At 40.4% G+C, this 18,957-nt stretch overlaps 1 protein-coding gene across 1 annotated transcript; it reads right to left on the bottom strand.

Annotated features, from left to right (window-relative positions):
• Nucleotides 1-2,947: 2,947 nt before the first annotated feature.
• tmem168a (transmembrane protein 168a) lies at nucleotides 2,948-18,560 on the bottom strand. Its single transcript, XM_030720672.1, has 6 exons — nucleotides 18,473-18,560; nucleotides 16,125-17,098; nucleotides 15,718-15,993; nucleotides 14,238-14,380; nucleotides 8,418-8,695; nucleotides 2,948-5,242 (listed from the first exon to the last, which is right to left on the bottom strand). Exons 2-6 carry the CDS (start codon nucleotides 16,956-16,958, stop codon nucleotides 4,692-4,694), a joined length of 2,082 nt encoding a protein of 693 aa, XP_030576532.1. The 5' UTR covers nucleotides 16,959-17,098; nucleotides 18,473-18,560; the 3' UTR covers nucleotides 2,948-4,691.
• Nucleotides 18,561-18,957: the final 397 nt, after the last annotated feature.

The following is an 18,957-nucleotide window of genomic DNA, read 5'->3' as shown; positions in this document are numbered from 1 at the left end:
TCGCAGGCTACAGCAATGAAAAGAGCACCCACACCAGGGAGCATATAATAGCTATATGTCTTTTGTTTAATAATTGCCATGGTGCTTAATCAACTTATTGCTCATATTCTACTATATCCTTCAAGTGGCTTGATATTTATAGTACCTAAGAGCAGCAATTTGTGGTGAAAGGTGGCTGGCTTGTGCCTCTATTCTCTCCTGGTGTCCTTATTGTGAGCTATGGATCAGTCATTCCCAACAAGAGGAACAATTAACCCCAGAGAGTAGAGCAGCAGGGTTTACATGGATAGAATAGTTCAAAAGTCTCAAGCCACCCATCATTTAATTATATTTTGCTAGGAAAATGAGCTACAGGGGCAGCAATTTACTGAAACGTGCAGACATACATGGAAATACAGTTTATAAAGCAAGTAATTCTAATGAGCTTGAATGTCAATATTTGGTATGAAAATCTTTATTCGCTCTTAGGCAGCTTTCTTGTCGTTTCTTTAAGTAGTCTTTGGGAATATTTCTCCAGGCTTCTTGAAGGACATTAAAAGCTCTTCTTTGGATGTTGGCTGTCTTTTGTTCTATTCTCTGTCAAGATGATCCCACAATGCTTCAATGTTGAGGTTGAGGTTGAGCAATGGTGAGGCCAATCCATGACTGATGGTGTTCCATTATGTGGTTTTCTATCCAGATATGCATTTACTGCACTGGCAGCACGTTTGGGATCATTGTCATGCTGAAAAAGTAAGCTGCTGCCAATCAGATTCTTTCCAGCTAGTGGTGGATCAAAATCTGACTGTACGTTTCTGCCTTCAGTTCCATCAATTTTGACAAGATCTCCAACACCACTGGCTGAAACACAGCCCCAAACCATGAAAGAGGCGCCGTGTTTTGCAGATGGCTATAGCCAGTCACTGTTGTAACCTCTCTCCTGACCTCCTCCTTATATATGATTTGAACCAAATTTTTCAAATTAGATTCATCACTCCATAAGACCTGTTGCCACTGATTTTCAGTCCAGTTCTTCTTGGCAGTCACCCTTCCACTGAGACCATTTCTGATGAGGCTTCAGTGAACAGTAGATGGATCAACTGAAGGGCCACATGCATCTCCCAGGTCCTGTCAGGTCTTGGCTGGACTGTTTTCTGTTTCTTAAGGACATGAATTTCAGATGCTGTTCACCTGCTGCAGGTTTATAGGCCTGTCACTTCCTCCACTTGTCCAGGTTCTTTGATTATTATTTTTTTAAGGAAACACTGCACACCTTGCTGAAATATGTCAACTTTTTGGCTAAGAGCTGTTTGGGAATCACCTTGTTGGTGGAAAAATACAAATTTATGCTGTCAAACTGGCATTTTTCATAGATTCAACTAAAGAAATGGGAACACATTGTTTTTGTAAAAGGCTTCTGGTAGTAAAGCCCCTAAACATACAATTTCAAATTGTTTCTTTGCGAAGTTTTCCGTTATGGCTCAAGACTTTAGCACAGTACAACAAAAATGAAATTGCAAATAAATTTAAGAAACATGTACCTCAGCAAGTTTACGCAGAAAAATTATGTGACATTTTGAAAACTGCTGAAAGTATGCTTAAGCATTAGAAATTGTAAGCCAACAATGTGGATTTAAATTAAATCACTAGCTAAACAAAATAGATAAACAGTAGCTAGCTAAGACTATGGATTAAAAAGATAAACTTAAACCTAAAAATATAGGTAGAAGTTGAAATAGTGAGTTAAAAGGGTCCGTGTACTTTTCGGCCATTTGTTTTTCCGTGTTCATACTCCAAATCCATATAAGGTAAAATGAATTGCATTTCGTTTTCCCCCTCTGAAATTAAAACATAAATTCGCAAAAAGAATAGGAAACAGAAAAATGGCCCGTCTTTGTATTTTTCTCAAACTGGAAGTCTGACACCATCGTCAAGGAAACTCAAGGCGCGTATTTGACTTGCTCTTGTCAGCGTACGGTTTTCAGAGCTATTAGTTAGGATGGCTTGAAGGGACTCTCTGATGCGGGCGGAGATAAGTGATAAGAGATAAGCGTCTGCTGTTCTGAAAAACAACGCACTGCTCCATCTCACAGTAACTTTAGTTGATGGGAAAGTTTATCTGATGCCACAAAAAAAAAAAAAAAAAAAAAAAAATTGCAGTTTTTCTGTTTCCTATTATGTGCAAATTTATGTTTTGAGTTCAAGGGAGAAAAAAGAAATATAATACATTTTACATTAGATGGATTGGGAGTATGAAATTTTAAAAAAAAAAGATTGTTTTTCATTTTTCCAATATCCATTTTCAAAACATTAAAACAAATGACCAAAAAAGTACACAGACCCTTTCAATGAGTAGAATGGATATTATTTACAGTTACGGATAAGCAGTTAACAGGACAGTTTGCTTGCCATAATTCATAAATGGTAAGGTCAACTTATTTGCTAATCAAGTAAATGGTAAGCTGAAAGTAAGTCGCCACATTTGAACTTGAGAGGTGGTGTTGATAAAGAGGTTCTTGAGTCCATCTGACAGTGCTTTGGGGGTTTGCCAGAAGAAAAAGGTTGGCGCCACTGTTATAGATGAATGCTGATATGAGACGTTGCTTTTAATGTCAGTTTTCATCTTCCCAAGATCTTCTCCAACCTTACTCTGTGCCTAATACCACCCTTCAGGCAGAAGTCAGGCCACAGCCCGATCTCTGGGATCACTGAAATACCCAGCAGCACCTTGAACACGTCCAGCTGGGCACTGGGACTAACTGAGGTGAAAGCTCAGAGAGCAAATCCCTCAGAGATAGTATGTCATATATTGTTTCATTTCTCTTCAGCTAATAATGCTAATATTTGCCAGGCAATGCTAGAATTTCCAGAGTGCAGGATCGTTATTTACTCTGTCTGTTAAGCCAGCCACGTTAAACAAAAGTGTCTGATACCGGCATGTCTCTTGCCTTCCTCCTCTCCATCTATTGTTTTTTTTTTTTTTTTTTCCTTCTGTTTGCATTTAATCAAACTGAGCCCCTCTCTACCATTCTCAGCTCTTTCAAATCTCTCAATTACATCAAACAGCATTCTTTTATCAGTTTATTATTCAAGTTTAACTCACATTATGACCATGTGACAAGAGAGGCACAGTAATCCAACCGGACCTCTTCAGAAACAAGGTAGGCAGCATTCCACGTAGTTCAGGAATGTGTGAGACAGAAAGATACAAATCAGAATGTAAAGAATGGTCACAATGGGCGTTGAAGCTCAGTGTAGAAATACATAGCAATGATAGTTTCTTCATGCTTTGGTGCTTTGGCTTACGAAGCACTGCTTCACAGCATGGCAAACACAAAAGGCTAGAAAACTTGAATGGGTTAGTATAGAGCAAATGACTTCTTCAATTTGAATTGATCTGTGTAAACAAACAGGATGAGGTATAAGACAGGGCCATAGTGTGGCAATAATATGCTGTCTCACAGCCAATGCATATTTCTTTGTTCAGTGCAGAGATAGCTGCATATCTGAATACATCAATAACAATCAGGGAAAGAATCCCACAAGAACAGTGGCAGCTTGGCATTGTCGTGAGACCTTTCTACTTTATAATCCGTGGGGTTGCCAAGTTCAGTCTCACAACGGCTTTTTTTTGCCGATCTTGTCAGGAAAAAGGCTTTAGAAAGACAAAGCCTTCACCATCTCACTTAGTTTATGTAAAGGGAAGTCAAGACAAGGATCTACATCAGAGACAGCATATAAAAGATGGACTTAGCAACAGGGAAGAGATGACACTTCTGGTTTAAAATAAGAAAAAAAATATTGATGTGTACTCCTGTTTTTTAGTCATAACCACCAGAAACTCTCAGGCCAAGACTTCACAACTGGAAATCACTAACCACTGGGCAATTTCACAGTGCCTATGTCCACCTTTTATATACAGTCTATGACCTTTATAGTGTAGATGACAAAAAACCCTTCAATATTAGAAATGATTCTAAATCCATCTTTAAGGCACTTTATCATGCATAAAACAGCACACTGTGACAAAAGAAAACTGAACACCATTGCAAAGAAATAGAACCATATTTGAACATTTTTTGGTATGCAAATAATGAGTCAATAAAAGATAAAATAAGAAGCAATAAAAGTACTTTTCAAAATGCTAAGCACAGTGTTATTAAGTAAGATGAAAATGTTCCATTCTTAGACCTCATGCTAATTAATTAAACCATAAGCACTGTTCCCTTTTATTTCAGCTTAGTTTACTTGAATAATTAAATGAAATATTCTTTGGGGTTCAGAAATACAGCATTTACTTATCTGTGATGTACTTGGCACAATGTCTTGAATCACTGCAAATAAACATCGTACAATAATAAATGTAAGGAATCTGGTGCTGACTGAAGGCCAAAGCTCATAGTGTTTTAGACTAAAATATGACTGTATATATTTTACAATAGGTATATAGCTCGAGTTATTTTTATACAAACATCTTGTACCCAGCTGCTACAGTTTGATTTAAAGTTGAAATGGTTCATTCATAAAGGGCCCAAAATTCCAATTCTTCAACTAAAAACTAAACTAATCAATCCCGCACCACATTTTGAGATGATGAATGATTTTATAAAGATGAAGCTGAGCAAAATAAGAAAAACGCTCTCCTGTAAAGAAAATAAAAAGTGTTTCTTGGAGTTGAGCTCTTTATGAATTCACCAAACTTTCCCTGTTCTTTATGAGTGCACCAGTTTAATTCCCTGCCCAGTGTCCAAAACAGCCGGTGGGAACCAAGCTAGCTTACACCTCCTAAAGCAGCGCAGACACGTGCTGCAAAACCAAAACAGGTTGAGGCCACAGCACCAGTTGGACAGGTGCACCATGGGGTATGTAGCCTTAGGAAAGTGGGTCTTCCAGTGCTTGGCCACATCACTTCCAGTGGGAAGATGAAGTGTGTAGTCACTCCAGCGTTTGGACACACCGTAGACAGCTCTGACAGTCCGCCCTTTCTCAGACCACTGGGTGTCACTGGCAGGGTTGCAGTTGAACTCCACCCACTCAGAAGTGAATTCCCCGAGGAATGGGATGTCTCCAGCCTCTGGGTCCACCACAGCAGCTGACAGCTCAGCCCCCTGCACGGCTACATAGATGCCCTCCACCCTGCGCACTTCCTTGACCCAGGGGAGGGAGTTCTTGGTGTCTAGGACCACAATGAGACGCGAACAGTGGCCGGCGTTCTTCTCCTTCCACAGCTCCAGCAACTGGGCCAGGTGGAGACTCTCACCTCCTACAGCAAAAGAAGGTTACATAGTAAGATGTAGAAAGACAGACAGAGAATGTGTTGGGAATGTACGCATCTATCCTATGACTTCTTAGATTTACCAAACTCTCTGTGAGAGAGAAACAGTGAGGGTCAAAGAGCTGCTTTTCACTCAGTGCCATGTTCAAGGACATTTCAGTGGGACACAGCAGCTTGGCAGGGATCAAACCTGTCAACTATTACTCGAGGGACCGTCTTTATAACCCCCCTGTCATCACAGCCACAGACACTACCACAAAAATAACCTTAACTGACTGTTCTCAAGTATGTTTTGGCAGGTCCAGAGTACAAAGTTTAGAGTTGCGTTATCAAATTATTTCTGTTATTCCTAAAAATCAATCTGATTTTAAGAGTTTTTCAAAACAATGATTTATATTTAGAAAGAAAATTGGGCTTTTTTTTCTCCACACACATAAAAAAAATCTACCACGAGTCATTTGGAGAATCTGCTTCACTGCTAAACTTATAATATAGTATACTGTTGATCCAGTGTGATCAACAGTATACTGACGTTCAGAGATCCCTGTGTGGCCATAATATTGCAGCCCAAGGTTGTAAAAACTGGAGGGATCACACACACACAAAAAAAAGAAAACTCCATTTGAAGTTCAGTCAAGGCAACCCCACTTTTTCAAAAATGTCTACAATTATCCCCTGAACGCCTAACTGCAAACGACCCTTAAGACTGGTGACTCTGGGAAAGTGATTATCCTTTCAGCTGGGATTTTTCTTTCTTTTTTTTTTTTTTTTTTTACTGTTTGCAGCATGCAGAGATAATATGTCAAGCAATCTCTGAAGAGGAGCTGGAGCTGACACCGTGTTGACCTGCTGTGATTCTCATTTCTGTTGGGGAATGCTCATGCAACAGCAGACCCTCTGCAACTTTCACAGAATCTTCTCTACTGGAACCAAACTTCTGTGCCGAGTCTTTCATAGCAATTTCAGCTCTTTATGCTTGCTTGTCTGATTCTGTGCAAATCAGTCTGATTGACTCAGAAAATGGAAAAATGAAAGGAATGGAAATTAGACTGTAATGCAAATGAGATTGCAGTCAGAATACAATACCTACCTAATGCTATCTGAAACAACAGTCACTTCTACTTTTGTGTTGATTTCTTACTGTATTTTAACTCTGATTTAAGTCTTTGTTAATCATGCATGCTTAGATGTTAAAACTACTCGACAGCTTTGAAGAGATGAAGCTGATATGCAACTTGTGATTCACTTAAAATCTTATTTGTGAGGACTGAATGTGTCAAGTTTAATCTTTTCGATGTTTCCAATAAAAGGAAATAAACAGCAAAGATGTCTGAGAAGGCCAAAATAATTGATTTTTTTGTTCTACAAAAAGATTCAAGTTAACATACAAACAATTTGATCTCACCTACTTTAATGAATTAATAGACTCTGAACATGTAATGTTTAATAATAAATCAGAATGCATCAGAAAGCACCCTTTTTTATTTAGACATCTAGACCCAACATTATAAAATATGGTGGACACCAACTCTGCTTGAGTACCGTAATTCATTTGAGTGACTTATCTTCACTTATCACTTGTCATTTCATTTGTTACTTGCTAGCTGTTTAGGATGTATACTTGTTTGGTAATTAGTCTTCAAACAATTAATAAACTTTGTGTAACAATTAGCACAGCCTCATCTTCTCACGCTCCATCTCTCTTGTGGGGTTCCCCAGGGGTCTATTTTGGGTCCCCTTTTATTTATCATCTTCATACTACCAGTTGGGCAAATCCTGCAAAGACATGGAGCTGGTTTTCACTGCTACGCAGATGGTACACAACTTTATGTCCCCTTGAAACCTAGCACTACTTGATGTCCCACATACTAGGGCTTGCCTGGCTGAAGTTAGGAAATGGATATCCAAAAACCTTCTAAAACTGAAATAATAAGAATTACCACCTCCTTCCCCCAGCACTAGCAACACCAGTGCTATTTCCTCTTGTCTGGGTTGTGTATCAAAAATGTCTGCAAAGAGACTTGCAACCTAGGGTTAATCTCTGACTCCAACCCCTATTTTGCTATGAAAGCACCTAAAGTTATGCAGTCCTGTTTCATTCAGTTTAGACATATTTCTAAATTTGCTCATTCCAGTCATCCATGCTTTTATTTCCTCCAGACTTGACTACACCAGTGCACTTTACTTCAGCATCAGCCACTGTAACACATACAAGCTACAGTTAATCTAAAACGCTGCTGCCAGGCTTTTAACACAGCAAAATGTTAGTTTTAGAACTGATTTTAAAATTTGGATTTTTCTTAAGCCCTACAACATTCGGCTCTGGCCTTTATCTGTGAGCTGCTGACTCCATATGAGATCTTCTGACATATATGGATTTTTGAGAGTGAATTACACAATCCAAGTCAGGAATCACCAAGACCAACAAACCGATAGCAACAAAGTCAACAAATCTCTTTACATATGAACAGAGCTTTAGGCATTTGGGCTTTTTAAGTATTTTCAGTTAACAATACTGTTCACAGCCTTCTGGGAGGCTCATTACATTATGTAGCCTATGATATAATTATTAGAGCCTGACTAATATAGGATTTTTAAGACTGATAACAACACCGACATTTGGTCAGTGAAAATCTGATGCATTGGCTGGTATTTTTTTCTTTCAGATGTGTAGTTATGTGTAGTATGTGTAGTTATTTATGAGTCGTTGCTAAGACAATATTACAATGCAATTTAAAAAATAATCCAGTTTTTTTGTAACAATTTTTATTGGATTACTTGTTTATGTGCTGCCCAACTCTGGTTGGATCAGCTGATTGGATTCAGCACTCCATAAGACCTGTAGATCAATCTGCAGATATTCCATCTGGTGGACAACCTATGCAACATTAACACCAATAAAATGGTTGAAGGGTGTTTCTCCTCTCTCTTTTTTTACTTTTTTTAATTTTCATTTATCAGCCGTTTTAAATGGCAATACTGACATATTAGCAAAAAGCTAACATCGGCCGATAAATCTCAAATCCTGGCGCCCTGGATAGATCGGCTGGGCTCTGGTGATTATGTATTCTTTTCGCTGAGTGGAGTTTGAACCACCCCTGGCTTTCCAAGAAGTAAGAACACAGAAAATAAAGCAATGTTAGGGTGGATGTGTGGCTTTCACCTGACAGAGCCCAGGACCCAGAGCCTTTGTGTGTGTGCCCACTGTAGAATATCAAATAGGTGTCGTGTCGTGGTCCGTCTGCTGTACGAAGCTCCAGAAAGTTGCGCAGTTTGGTCTGTACAGCTTCCAGGGTTACACCACTAGTAGAGTAGTCACAGCCGCATGTCTGGATCATGTGGTGTGAGAAGAGGCGCTGCATGTTGTTCAGCATGCCTGTGGAGCACAGATTCAACTGCTCCACCTGCTCAGGTGGTAAGAGATTGGGCTGGCCACCAGCACTGGATGAAAGAGAAAAATGAAAGGCTGTGAGAAAAGATTTGTTGATGTTTATCTTTTTTTTATCTACTTAGAGGGAGGCTCAAGTTAGGTGGCTTGTCAGCAGCAGGGGCGGAGGAGAGTGATGTGCACTTATTTATTTATTTTCTGAGTGAGACGTTGATAGATTGACATACTAGGGTGGAGTAGCTGTCTCCCTTGTTGGGGAGAGAGGAGACAGAGAGGAGAGGATAAGAGGAGATGGGGGAATAGGAGATGCAAAAAGTATGTGAAGGATTGCTCCTGGAGGAAATGACATTAGCCTCAGGGATGAGAAGGAAATAAAGAATGAAAGTAGCAAAAAAAAAAGGAGGATATAAAGGAGAACAGAGCAAGGCAGCAAAAACAGGTTAAAAACACACTCATAAAATTTACAAAAGGCACCAATCTTACTATTTAGGGTGATTTTCAAAGAAATACATTTCCTAACAAACAATATGTTATTAACTAGTGACGTTATTAAATGAATATCAAATAATTTCCTCTTTCATGTGACTATTGATTTGCTGCCACCAACTGTGTTTTAACTAAAGCATGAAGGTGCTCTGAATAGGTTCCCCCCAAATTTGACTTACCAGAGTAATTACTGTGAGGTGGAGCTAACTAATTCAAAGCAAAGTGACCGAAGTTGACAAACTGTGAGGACGAAACTCACAGGCTGCAGTGGAAAGTGGAAATTAAATTGACACATTAAAGTTAAACAGGAAATGTTAAAAACACATGCTGACACCGCAGTGAATAAATACATAATTCATTCTTTTTGTCTTTTTAGAGCTATTTTGGTCCTTCAGTTAGTTGAACCTTGGATCCACGAGTTACAATGCAGTTTCCGTCCTGGTTATGGAACAATGAACCAGCTCTTTATCCTCTAAAGGATATTTGAGGGTCCGTGGGAGATTGTTCAGCTACTGTGTGTTATGCTGACTTGGAGAGCACATTTGACTATGCCCTTCAGGGCATCCTTTTGGGGGTGTTTCAGGAATATGGGGTATCATGTTAAGGGTCATTTGTTCCCTATGCAACTGTAGTGAGAGCTTGGTTCACATTGTGGGCAGTGGGTCAGACTTGTTCGTGGTGTGAGATGAACTCTGCCAGGGTTGTTATTTGTCACCAATTCTGTTCAGAACTTTTATAGACAGATTTTTTTTTTTGGTGGCCTCTGGCTCATATCTCTCCTTTTTGCAGATGATGTGGTTCTATTGGCTTCAATCAGCGATGACCTCCAGCTCGCACTGGGTGGTATAAAACCAAGTATAAAGCCACCGAGTATAAAGTGGAAGGAATTAACACCTCCAGTTCTGAGGCCATGGTTCTCAGGCAGAAAAGGGTGGAGTGTCCACTCTGGGTAGGGGTAGAGTTGATGCCCCAAAGAGACTGAGAGACAGAGTAATGCAGATTAGTTCTGCCCATGAGGCAAGAGAAAAACTAACAATTTACTGGTCAATCCACGTTCCTATTCTCACTTACAGCCACAAGCTCTGAGTAGTGTCACGGTACCACCCATCCAATTACTTGGCCACTAGGATGCAAAGGGGGCAGGACTAAACGATTACAGGTGTAATAAATTGCTCTGAAGGAAGCAACAGGGGCAGGGGAGATGCTGGAATGAGAGATTGACTGGCGAAGGCTGTTCCAAGCACCATGGGGCAACCCTTTCCTTTCTTTTTTTGTTTGTTTGGAAGACGCTTACGTTTCCTGTCAACTAAATACTGAACTGTCAGTGTGGTGAGGAATGGCGACTCAAGGCCAATGGACTGCGTGAGCTGGCCCAAACCTCTGGAATGAAGACTGGGAGAGTGGAAGCTGGGCATTCATGAGTTCACAGTGAGGGTAATTTATCTAGTCATTGCCGAAGCCGTTTATGCAAGCCCACACATCTTTGCATGCCTGATGGCCAATATATCTGTACTTGGTATGGGTGGCACCACATTCTGATCACCCGTAGATTGATGTCAGATGAATGGTTTAATGCAGGGCTATTCAATTAGCGGCCCGGGGGCCACATCCGGCCCGCGGACCTCCTTTGACTGGCCCACCCCCCGACTGACCCAACGTAAGCTGCAAAAACACAATTAAATCATATTTGCTGTGAGAGTTTTAAAAATTCCCATCCTTCCTCTTGTACTTGAAAGCACCGCTTCCGGTATCGTAGCAACGCCAGCCCAGAATACTCTCTCCAAGTACGACAACCGTGAAAATATATCACTGACAGGTCAAAAACATAAAATTGACAATGAAAATCGCCATTTTAACCCTGCTTGGACTGATAAATGTGTTTATTTTACCCCAAAGACTGAACTCTAAGACTGAACGCATTAAGTCAGCATTACTTTAAAGCTTTAATTTTACAGTTATTAAATGTTCACTTGGTGCAGTTTCTTTTGTTGAAATATTTCATGCACTGCATCAGTTGGCCGTTCTAGTTCAACACTTTTGCAAAAACATATAAAATGTTATAGAAGACTTTACTGTTGCAAAAGGTTGTTATTATTACATTGTTTTGTTTTTTTAATTAAACATATGTGTGGTGAAATTTTCCTTGTTAAAAATATTCTAGTCAAGGTTTGGGCCAAATGTTAAAATTTGCAATGCACTTGATTATTTTGCTCATCAATAAATGATGCAGTATAAAGCCTTTATTGTGAATTCTTTTATTTATTTTTATGATTTAGTTCAATTGGTAGCATATTTAGAGTTAAGTCTCAAGAAATAATGTAAGTAGGGGTCTTCGGCCCATTGGCATCTCAAAATTTTCAAATCTGGCCCAGAAGAAAAAGTAATTGAATAGGCCTGGTTTAGTGCTTCGGTGATCCTGACAGTAATGCACAAAAGAGATACAAGTGGTGGAAATGAGCTTCCTCCGTATGGTGTCTGGGTTCAGCCTTAGCAGTAGGGTGAGAAGTTCAGTCATTTAGGGGCTCAGCGAAGAACCCCTACTTTGCCACACTGAACGGAGCAAATTGAGGTAGTTCAGGAATTTGACTAGGATCCCTCCTGGATGCTTGCTAGGTAAGGCGTTTCTGGCATGTCCTTCCTGGAGGGGGCCACGGGGCAGAACCAGAACACACTGGAGAGCGTTCATCTCTTGGCTTGCTTGGGAATGCCTCGGTAGCTGGGGAGAGGTCTCTGCTTCCCCCGCGACAAAGACACATCCAGATAAGGATGGGTGGATCCATAGTTACCAGGATATCATGATGTATGAGAGAAATATCTTTTAATGTACTATCACAGAATCTCTGTATTGTGATACCATTGTTATTGGGGGCAGCTTATAATACTACTTTTCTTATTGGTACTATTAAATGCATTATAAAGACACATTATTTTTATTTCCATTGAAGCAATTTTTTTTTTTTAATAATAAATTTATTTTGAAAAACACTAAATGCAAAGGGTGCATTTGCATTTTCAGCCATCACATTATGCCCCGCGCCCATGCTTTCACATTTAAACTGTCAAGGGGAAGTTTTTCTAATGAATGCCAGAGGAGTGCTTTTGTTTCTACAGCTATGAGAAATAAATAATGTTATCTGTTGACAGTAAGGCAGCACTCCTATCCTTTCTGTGAGTTGGATAAACACAATGATGATAAAAATTGAACATAAAGTTTGCTATAAAGACATAGTACACTTGGTCAGAGAATGCAGTGCTGCAACCTGAGCATGACTTGGTGAGCTCATCATTCCCCCAAACCCATCTAATCTTTTTAGATCTCATGATGCCCAGGAGAGCAAAGGCCTGTGGTTTGAGATTCCAACCACATCTTCCCCTGTGACACTCTCTCTTTCATCCTTAAAAAAATCCAATCCTTTCCTCTGCAGCTCTTTCACAGCTTCACCTCTCCCTACCCTTTTTTGCTATGTCTGTCTGTGTTTTTTTTCCTTAACCACCACCTTCTTTCAAAGTTAACAACCTCAGTCCTCCCCTTGTGTTTATCTTCCTGTTGTTTCACCATCCCTGTTGTACCCTGTGTGCCTTGGCTTTTCACCCATATCTCTGTAATATCCCAGAGGGGAACTTGTCATTGTGAAAGCATGATCTGCAACCATCAGTCGATTATATGCGGCAGCATTCTCATCATACTCTAAGTTCTCCCTATAGATCCTGCACATACAGCTTTGCATACAGAGCATCTATGGCTCCAAAACAACATGGGCCTTTTAAACACTAGTAAGACTGATACCCCATCTGACCGAGAATGCTAACTTTTAGCTAAAATGTTCAATAATTCAATAATTACAGAAAGAAAAAAAAAATCCAGAAGGACAGCTGAGAGACTCCTAAATGTGGAAACATTTATAACTGATGGCTAACTTTTGCTATTCAGGATGATGAGGCGCGTCGGCATCTTCAAAAATAAAGTGATTAAAAAAAAATGCATGGTCAAGTGAGTGGGCAGTGAGGGAGACATCAGACGCAGCTAACAGCAAACTGCTACAGCTGAATAACTTAGTATGCTGAGGAGGGATCGCTGGAATGATCCCTTAAGGGCCCAAACATTAGCAGTATGTTTATGCTGTTATTGGCCTATTTATGCAGCTGGTTTTGTGTTAAGTGAGGAGACCGTTCGGAAGAATGATCATGTTTACCAGTACTGGTGAGAGGAAGAAAGGCTTTGACATCAGGGTGACTGCATCTCAATGTGTGAATGCTGCATCACTGCCTTTTGCTAGTGCTTACTGCACATGTAGTATGTGGTTATTAGTTGACCATGCTGAACAAACCTTTGCTTAACTGGCAGCTAAGAAACTACAGCATCAGTAGAAGTGGTGCATATTCTTATGATCAATGCATAGTCATTTGAGAAAGAAAGTTTACACAAGACTTTATGCAGTCACGAAAAACTAAGCATATCCCATGATTCAATAGCCTATAGAACCACCCATAGCAGCAATAACTTGAAGTAATGGTTTTCTGTGTTCTTTTATCCATCTCTCACACCACTGTGGAAAAATTTTGCACAGCTTCAGTTCATTGAGGTTTGTAGACATTCATTTATGCACAGCTCTCTTGAGGTCCCACTACAGTATTTCAGCCAGACTGGGCCATTGCAACACCTTGATTTGTTTCCTTTTCAGCCATCCCATTGTAGATTTGCTGCTTTGCTTGGGATCATTGTCCTGTTGTATGATCTAATTTCAGCCAAGCTTCAGTTGTTGTTGTTGTTCATCCTCACTTTTGTCAGGAGCAGGCCTTCCACAGAAGGCTACTATGTGGAGGACAATGCCTCTTGATGGCTTTTTCACATGACTATAAGCGACTGCACACTAACCCAGGCAACGCACTGATTTAAACATGTCCACCTCCTTAGGTCCGCTTGAAACACTTTTGGGTTTGGAGTTGTGGATGGGACAAAAAAGGTACAATTTAAAGATGCCATTCTGGACTTCAAGAACCCGAGTTGGGCATTTTGTTTTTTCTTAAATAACATTAATTCTGTTTAGCCCTAAAAACATCCATAACAGAGGATATTCATAATCAAACTAGTCAAATTCAAGAGCGTACCTGCAGTAAGTGGTAGGTACGACCAGGGCATAGCCGACACAAGTTCCCCCCAGGCAGTTGCCCAGCTCGTGAAACAAACCATGGGCCAGAGATTCCAGAGGCAGCACCACCAGCAGAGCACTGAGAAAGAGTCCATTGGCAGGCTGCAAAAAGCCGAAGAATCAGAGTCACTTTCGTTCAACATTTACAGCTTGTACCGTGCTAATCAGACTCACTTAATTGGTGTTGACACTTGGCAAGACAGTTACACAACATGGACCCGACACTGTGCTATTATTGCAGGACAAAACATGACAGGACCAAACTAAATGGAGACCCAGTGTTGTGAAAGACACTAGGCTAAACGTACTTCACAAATGTCAATCCAAAGGAGAATTACTGCAGTATTAGAGCCTGTATTTTTGAGCAGCCTTTTCCAGTACCTGAGATAATAGCATTATAGTCACACAAATCACAATACAGTATAAAAGTTGTCTTTACCATCACCATTCTCACCTGATGATCAATTTGCCCAAAGCTGTGGCAGTAGTGGGCTTCTTATGAGCAGCTTGGCACTTAGTTATGCATTCAAAAGCTGCCTCCCCAACAGGGAAATCACTCTTATACAGTTTCACAAAAGCAATATTCTCCCTTTCATTCATTCAACACTTTGAAATCCATTTCCACACTGACTGTGAGAAAAGGAAGTTATAACACATACAAAAAAATTAAAAAAAATATACGAGCAGGCAAATCTTTTTGGGTGGGTCTCACATTAATTCTTCAGAAAACACCGAATCCAATGTAACGCCACCAACTATACCCCTAAACATAAATATTCCATCAGCTCTCTTAATATTCTTTGTTTCACAAAAGTTTATATTTATTTCTGAGGCTGCAATGGATTGTATTGATCTTGCAGTTGTGCTTTGTGTGTGCAATACATAAATTTCACAGCTGTAAAAACATCAAAACACACAGGAGCTAAACACCAGCTTTCTTCTACCTGCTTGGGCAAATTTGCAGCTGACATCAACAATGTGCACATCTCAAATTAGAACTCGGGCCCATGAGAATCTTACAAGGTAAATGTCTAATAAGGCTAAATAAGTTATTGCTGCTCTTTATGCAAGTAGATAGGGATATTAAAGTACTAATTAAATTGGTTTCGCATGAGAGCAGAAGTGCCTGAGTTTGGGGAGCAACTATTAACTACACATTGCCTCTACAGAGTACACAACATGGGTATATTATATATTAATATCGGCCTTGCCTTGACTATCAAATTACAAATGATGAAAAAAGGATGACTTAGGTCAACATAATCTGAGACCAAGAAGTTTCTCACCAATAACAACAAAAGTATGATAATGCTTGCTATGCTGCCAGACACATGGCAATATTCACAGAAAAATAAACAGAACGATCTAACCCTGTTGTGCAAACTTAAATATATTGTGAAGATGGTAATATTTTTGACATCAGCTGAAATGGATATTACCTGCCAGGACACAGCCCCAAGTATCACTGTTGACAACAAACTAAAGAACACCAGTCGCTCTGAGATGAGGCAGAAGTGTCGGATGCCTCGGGAGGCCATGACCTGGTCCAGACTCCGGCTACTCGACCGCTGAGCCCGCCAAGCCTTCTGACAGTCACTCAGCTTAGTGTGAAAGCCCCAAATCGTGATCAACAAAATAATGTGGCAGATGGACCAGAAGAGACCAAACAGACAGAAACCTGGGATGACCAGATACCACAGCTTCAAGTGGCCAAGCTATGCAAGAGAAAAGAAAAGTTCAAATTAAACAAAGATCAAACAACCTTAATATTTGTAATATAGTTATAAAAACTGTATTACTTGAAGTAAATCTTATGTTATTTGGTTTTGCAGGATTCTAAGTATACCTTTAAAGCAGCAAGGACAAAGAAGGCTATCTCAGTCAGACTCAGAGGAAACAGGGACAGCCTCCTCCACACCTTCCCCAGAGAGAGCACTGGTATCCAGCGCTCAGTGGGGCCTAGTCCACTGAAATACACATCCAACACAGGCTCACAGAGCAGCCTGCCCAGGTAGCAGCCTAAGGCATATGGGTTGGCAATAATGCCTAAGGCCTTGAAAAACACAAGAGAAGTAACCAAGGCAAAAGTGATCAGATTGGGCAAAGCTAGTAGGGATTTCATCCTTAAGTCCACAATGAGAGCACCAAGTGCCACTACCAAGCCTATTATGGCCACTGACTTGTGAAGAAGCAAGGCAGTACTGGCAGTGCCAAATCCCAGAAGCTCCAGTAACTCTGCTGATGTTAGCAAGCTTGGTTTGTAACAGACGGAGCTGCATATTCGCTCAGTTAGAGCCCATACTGCTTTCATAGCTACACTGGCTAGGAGGAGATAGTTTGCGACCAGTTCTTTGATGTTTGAATCCAAGGCGGGGCTGTTGAGGAAGCACAGAAGTCCAAGTAGAAAGCCAAACCACAAATGGAACAAGCTCTGGCTGGCATTTTCCATAGCAAAGTAGTAATGGAGGATGCTGGCAATTCCCAGTTCAAAGAGGCCCAGGATGAAGATGACCAGAATCATGGGTTCACTTGTCACCTCCCAGCGTACATACATGCCAACACAAACTGCCACAAAGAGATTAAAGCTGGACACGTAACCCAGGCAACGCACTGATCTAAACACGTCCACCTCCTTAGGTCCGCTGACCGTCAGCTCCTCTTCGTCTTCTTTCCGACCCATGGCTGAATTGATATAAACTTACTTAAATGGAGTTTAAGTCTCAAATGATAAATTTCCTCCAGCCAACTTCTCTAGACTTCCACAGAAGGTTATCATGTGGCGGACAATGCCCCTTGATGGCTTTCTGTGAAAATCAACCCCTGTGAAAAAACAAAAAAACAGTTACTCAAGTTAAGAGGTACCAGTGCATTATACTGTCCATTTGTCATGCAATCCAAACTTATATACAGTACTGCTGGAAAATGAAGGCACTTCAGTATTTCCCCATACATAGAATTTATTAAGGAAGGGGGAACCAGTGTATTAAGAGTCGCTCAAGTATATTTTAGCATGTTTCAATTTTTTATTTAATTTTTTTCCATCTATGACAATAACACTGTTCACGATTGATTCCTTAGTGGGCAATCACTACTAACCAACTAGGCCTGGCCCCTACATTCCCTTGTTCGTCCCGCAGTTGGCCATACTCCACCAACATGGGCTGCAGCTGGCCACAGCAGCCCTTCCAGTGCTTTGGGGATCCCCTGTGATCTGGAGGACCATGCTAACCAGAACCTGCAGCACTGAAGGGCTACAAAGCAGGACCAGAACTACTGTCGCCAACTACAGTACAAGACAGTGGTGCACATCTATGCGCCTGCTACAAATAGAATCTGTGAGAAATGCTGCACTTTAAATGTACAGAAATATTAACCATTACTCAGTACTACCAGAGACACATGCAGGCAGTCTCCAAGCAGTCTTGAAAAGAATAATGAGATGATTACTGATCTGTGGTCAGATCCACAGCTGTCCAGAAGTAGCTCCTGCCACTCAGTAGAAATCCTGGTAACGCCTCTGGGCATTTATTTTGAAGCTTTATTTAACCTAACTTAAATTTAAATGGTCACCATGACTTCAAAAACAGCCTGTATACAATCAGTCGTGAAATCTAAGAGTTTCCTTGTATTATATTTCTACCACTACCTTCCATCTTTGCTGCTGTGCAATTGTCCCATAGATGTTAATTGTGAATATTTTGAGTGCCATATGTCTCTCCTGTAATGCCTCTGGAGTCATAAATAACCATCTTCAGTAACATCGAGGACCAGGAGCCGTTCATATCAAGTCAACAGTGCTGTCTAGACGAATCAGGAAATACTCTTTAGTTAAACTAAAGCTAACCTGAGTTTCATTCTTCTATCACATTTCTGATACTAAAGTTCATTTTTTTTAAAAAGGAACTTTGACTGCAGTTGATTAAACAGTCGAGGCAAACCAATCAATTGGTATCAGTTTTCTATTCCCAAAACCCTTTAACTAACTGCAGCCTTGCTGTCAGTGTGTGACGATGTGGCACTACAGCTAGAAGTTCGCTAACTCACATAGCCTCTTTGTTTACAGTAAGCTAGCTTGTTAGTGCACGTTTTGGTATAGTGCCTTAAACTGTCAACCCCGACCCACCCACCCCAAAACAACGATCTCTCAGATATAAAACTGTATGTAATGTCTTTATCGTCAAAAATATTGCTTACATGTTGATTATTTAGATGGGATCATCCGTGCTTCCGGGTTCTACACTACGGCACCTCGCAGGTGTCAAACTACGTATGCCTTCGCTTTTCAGACGTCACCCAGATGTAATTTAAAGATTTCATTCTTTTGGCGAGGAATTTTTTAACGTGACGCTTTGCTTATGCAATCAATAAGTAAATAAAAGAATTGTTTTAATTGTGGATTATGACAGTTTATGCTGCTGCTATAAAAATAATATCTATCTATGAATAAGTAAGACATGATATGGAATATGACGAGTGAAGAGAGACAAAAAACAATTTACAAAGCTTGTTAATACTTAGACTCACCAACCACTTCATTAGGTACACCTTGCTAGTATCAGGCTGGACCCCCTTTTGCCTTCAGAACTGCCTTAATTCTACATGGCATAGACAACAAGGTGTTGGAAACATTACTCAGAGATTTTGGTCCATGTTGACGTGATAATTGGCTCCACATCCAT

This window comes from Archocentrus centrarchus, chromosome 23, assembly GCF_007364275.1.
Source record: "Archocentrus centrarchus isolate MPI-CPG fArcCen1 chromosome 23, fArcCen1, whole genome shotgun sequence".
Taxonomy (NCBI): Eukaryota; Metazoa; Chordata; class Actinopteri; order Cichliformes; family Cichlidae; genus Archocentrus; species Archocentrus centrarchus.
Note: the sequence above shows the minus strand (reverse complement) of the source record. Positions and strands in the feature narration are given on the sequence as shown.

What these genes read in the sequence shown, in the direction of transcription:
- tmem168a (XM_030720672.1), bottom strand. Translation starts at nt 16,958, where the DNA reads ATGGGTCGGAAAGAAGACGAAGAGGAGCTGACGGTCAGCGGACCTAAG. An exon ending in TTGGGGCTGTGTCCTGGCAG is followed by an intron (nt 14,381 to 15,717) that starts GTAATATCCATT and finishes GGCTTTTTGCAG; the next exon opens with CCTGCCAATGGACTCTTTCT. An exon ending in TGGGTCCTGGGCTCTGTCAG is followed by an intron (nt 5,243 to 8,417) that starts GTGAAAGCCACA and finishes CTTTTGCTGTAG; the next exon opens with GAGGTGAGAGTCTCCACCTG.